Source organism: Petaurus breviceps, unplaced genomic scaffold (assembly GCF_028583685.1).
Source record: "Petaurus breviceps papuanus isolate PSGF00001 unplaced genomic scaffold, PetGlider_PUasm1.0 90617, whole genome shotgun sequence".
Classification (NCBI taxonomy): domain Eukaryota; kingdom Metazoa; phylum Chordata; class Mammalia; order Diprotodontia; family Petauridae; genus Petaurus; species Petaurus breviceps.
In genome coordinates, this window is record NW_027187287.1 from 4,123,388 (window position 1) to 4,127,517 (window position 4,130).

Here is a 4,130-nt window from a genome sequence, read left to right on the forward strand (position 1 = left end):
AAAGGTGCCTCAAATCAACACGTGGCCTCCATGCTTCTTCCTTCCTATACCTTACCCCACCCCCCCTCACCTGAAGATCCAAAATGTGAACACCTGCTTTGGAACTTGTAACAATTCTATTAGACACATCAACATTTCTCAGATACCTCAACATTGACATGTGGACCCTAATAATGCCACTTGTAGATGGAGTTCCTTTTGAGTCACCTTTTAAAGTCTGCTTTAATAATTAATTCAACTGCCTTCCACCATAATGACAAAGCAGTCTTTGATTTAAAGTAGCCTCTCTTCTCGAGTGCAGTTGACATTCTAGCCCACATCCCTCTATGACCTTTGGCTAGCCATAGAATTGGGACTATAGAGTTCATTATCCCAACCCCCTCATTTTACAGGCTAGCAAAGTGGGGCCCAAAGAGGGAAAGTGCACCCAGTTCACATAGCGTGCAAGTAACAGTTCTGGGATTCAAACCCAGGTCCTCTGACTCTCAGATTCAGGGCTCTTTCCATCATCCCATGCTTGTCTCTCATCCTCATCTCAGAACTCAGTGAAACTAAACAAGCCTCTGGATCTGATGCAAGCCCTTTAGGCTTTTGGAAGGTAGGGTACATGTTAAATTCCAGGGGTTGGTTTCTACTATAGTAATGGGAGGAGAAGAGTGACCACTGAAAGCCCAATCCTCAGAGCACAAGCATTGATAAGCTTGCTTCTGGAAGTACCTGATAACAAGAATGAGGGGTGGGAGTTGAGGGTGGGGGAGGAGGGAGGAAGAGGGCAGAATCTGTGTATTTACTCTGTGACTCTTTTCTGCTGGTTTACTGAGTAAAGAAAATAGCTAACATTTATATAGTGTTTACTATGTACCAGGCACTGTGCTAAGCACTTTTACAAAGATTATCTCATTTAATCCTCATGACAGTCCTGGGAGGTAAGTCCTGTTATTATTCCCATTTCACAGATGAGGAAACTGAGGCAAGCAGAAGTTAAGTGATTCATCCAGGGTCACACAGTAAATGTCTGAGGCAGGATTTGAACTCAGGAAGATGAGTCCTCCTGACTCCAGGTCTGCCACTCTATCCACTATGTCAGCTACCTACTTAAGAAAAGCCTTCTTGATTGGCTGCTAAGCCAGAAATGAATGTGTATAAAAAAGGAATTCACCAGACCAAAGCATGCTTTTTCCTCCCCTCTGTCCCAAGAGCTGCAAGGACAAGGCTCTGAGCTCTAGAATGCTGGTGCCCTTCCTCTCCTAGGCCAGCTCATGAGCACAAAGCCTTGTAATAAATAAGCAAGCTAGAATGAGGTAGTTTTTGTTTGTATCTTCTTCCTTCAATATAGAACCTTGTATGGTCATGAAAGGTTGAAAGAGCCACCAGCCAACCCCGACAAGCAAAAATACTGGGGCAATAACTGCTGGAGACTGACACTGTGGGGAACATGACAGAATGGGGGCTTGAGTTGATAGCATTAGAAGAACCCCATTGCCTCTCAAGGGCACCCCAATGACCCCGACACAGGAGATTGAGCAGTATCCTGGCTCTGGGGACCTAATCCACCAGTAGGAATGTGGACTGGGAGAGCTGACTCCTGAATCTCACTACCTTGGTATCCTCATCTCTGCTAACACCCAAAGGTAATGTTATGCCTAGTCCTCTCCATCAGAACTCTTTGACATAAATCCTGGACAACCTGTACTCTTCATGTCAAATCTAACCATGTTCTAGGAATAGGGTGTGTCTTTGGGGATACAGGCCAAATCCTCACTTTCTCAGCTTGTAGGGAAGAGGAATACAGGACTCGTGTGTGGTAGTACACTGGGACAGGGGAGGGGTGAGGGAAGCATTGATGTGCCAACGGTACACTTCCTTTCATTAGGCCTAATGCACAGGAGCAGAGTACAATAAATAGGTCTGCGAAATACTTGTCACAGCCTACTAGCCTCCTCAGTCAGTGTAGAGAGAAGGCCTTCACTAAGGGAGATTCACAGGAGTCTTGCAGGAGAGCACTCATTAACTTAGCAAAATCATACCCATCCCCATCCCTCAAGTGTGGGGAGGAAGGGAGGTTTCCTCTGAGGATACTGACTTGTATTTTATGATGTATCAAGTAAATCCACTCATCTGGGGTTCACTTTCCAAAGCTTGATGCCAAGGAGGAATGCCAAAAGGTATCCCTCTAATATACCTCAGCCCCATCTGCATCATACTTCAGGAGCTGCCAATGCTGCTCTTGTCCACAGCACTGCAGTCTGCCTGCCTAGGGGCTCAAAGGCCGCAGCTCCGTGGGTGTGCAATCAAAACCTGATTATAAAAACAGTCTGTGGTCTCTCTTGTGGTTCTGAATCCAAAATGCACAGGGTAGAAAGATTTCATTTGGCTTTTCAGCCTCAGTGAATAGAAAGCATAACCACAAAACCACTTAGGAGGTGGAAAAGGGTGTCATCAAACAAGAGGGGGGGGAGGTTGGCAAACAAGAGGAAGGGAGGTGGCCATTAAATATAGTCGATTCAGTCCTGGAAAACCAGCTCCTTCAATGACAACAGAAAATCAACTTAATTGAGCATCTGAAATCAGTCCACCCAATCACATCAAAAGCAGTCAACTTCCCTCTTGCCTGCATTCAAAAAAAAGAAAAAGAAAAAAACATAATTTAATCATTCTTTTCCTTCTCTTCATTTGCTTACTGAAAAGAGGGAAAAATTCCACCAGCCAAGGAAGAACCACTGAGAATCAGGTTATCTGCCAAAAGAATAATGCCTCCAAGCCCCATTTCCCAAAATGCCACTGCAGAGTTCCCTGGCAAGGTACCTGGGAGGCCAGTGGGAGGCCAGAATCCTACCTGCAGCTCCTTGTCAGAGTACTTCTGAGGGTTTTTACTCCCTTGGCTCTTCTTACGGAGTTTCTTCAGCTCAGCCTGACACTTGTCAAGTGCGTCCCCTTTGCTCCTTTGCTCTGTCTGGTATTTCTTCAGCGCAGCCTGAGAACAGATGACAAGAAAAAAAAAAACAACGATCCCTTTGCAGTCCATCATTGGCTCTCTGCAGATCAGATAAGGATTTGGCTCCTGAGGAGCACTTCCCAGCCAGCATCCCTCTCTGTGGTCAGCAGCTGATGCAGGGGACCCTACAGATCATTAGGGAAAGTTGTCTGTTGAGTTGCAAGGCAAAGTAGGGAGGAGGAGGAGGAGATGATAATATAAATGTGGATGTCAAGAGGAATTCAAGTCCTCTCATCTCCCAAATTCTTCTGCTGGATGGGTTGGTGGGGAGGAGGGATACCCTCCTCACCCTGGCATCTTGGTACCTTATCTTTCCTTTAAGGCTTGGCTTATTTCCTAGAAGAGGTCTTTCCTGATTCTCAGAGTTGCTAATGATCCTCTTCCCTGCTAGGTTCTACCTCTCCTTCCCTGAAAAAAAATCTTGTATTTATTTTATTTTATTTTACCACCTATATTTTAGATATGTGTTATATTTTCTTATCAATATGAAAGTTGTTCCTCCCCAGTAGAATGTCAAGTTCTTGGGAGAACTCTCTATTCCCACCCAGTGCCTGGCACATAGTAGGTGCTTAATAAAATGCTTGTTGAATTCAATAGGCTATCCCAGATCAGCATCCTACACTGAACACTGCCACAAAGACTTCTGAGATCCTGCCTTGAACCAATAAAGGTGACCAATATTTCATATTAAATTCTTTGCAACAAGGATGAACAAAAGGTCTCACACTAGCAAATTCATAATAGAAACTGGCTTGGGAGGGGCAAGGAAAAGGGCAAAGAAAAACAAGGTGAGCCCATAGAAGGGCAAGAGAGCAAACAATACGTAGGTCTGAAAAACAGCCAAATAATTCAATGGGCTTCACGGGAAGAAAAAAGGGAGTCAAAGGTAGGAAGGAGAAGGTAGGCACTTGAACGAAAACAAGTTGGGTGTTTTAACCCACAAAACTACAACGGGCAAGGATTTGGGAGGGTTAAGGTGGAACCCACCTATATGGGAAGCTCAGAGGAAGTTAAGAAACCTACAGACTGGAGAAAGGACTGAAAAAGAAAGAGTGTCAATGGAACCTGAGAAAATACACCTTGTTATCGAGAGAGAGAGAGAGAGAGAGAGAGAGAGAGAGAGAGAGAGAGAGAG

The 4,130-nt window shown here is 44.8% G+C and overlaps 1 protein-coding gene across 8 annotated transcripts in view; it reads right to left on the bottom strand.

Annotated features, from left to right (window-relative positions):
* BAIAP2 (BAR/IMD domain containing adaptor protein 2) overlaps positions 1-4,130 on the bottom strand; it is a 403,422-nt gene that overhangs the window by 68,626 nt on the left and 330,666 nt on the right. For all 8 annotated transcript variants that reach the window (XM_069064100.1, XM_069064101.1, XM_069064105.1 and 5 more), the window contains exon 7: positions 2,837-2,974. In XM_069064100.1, coding sequence (XP_068920201.1) covers positions 2,837-2,974 — 138 coding nt within the window. The remainder of the gene's footprint in view (positions 1-2,836; positions 2,975-4,130) is intronic.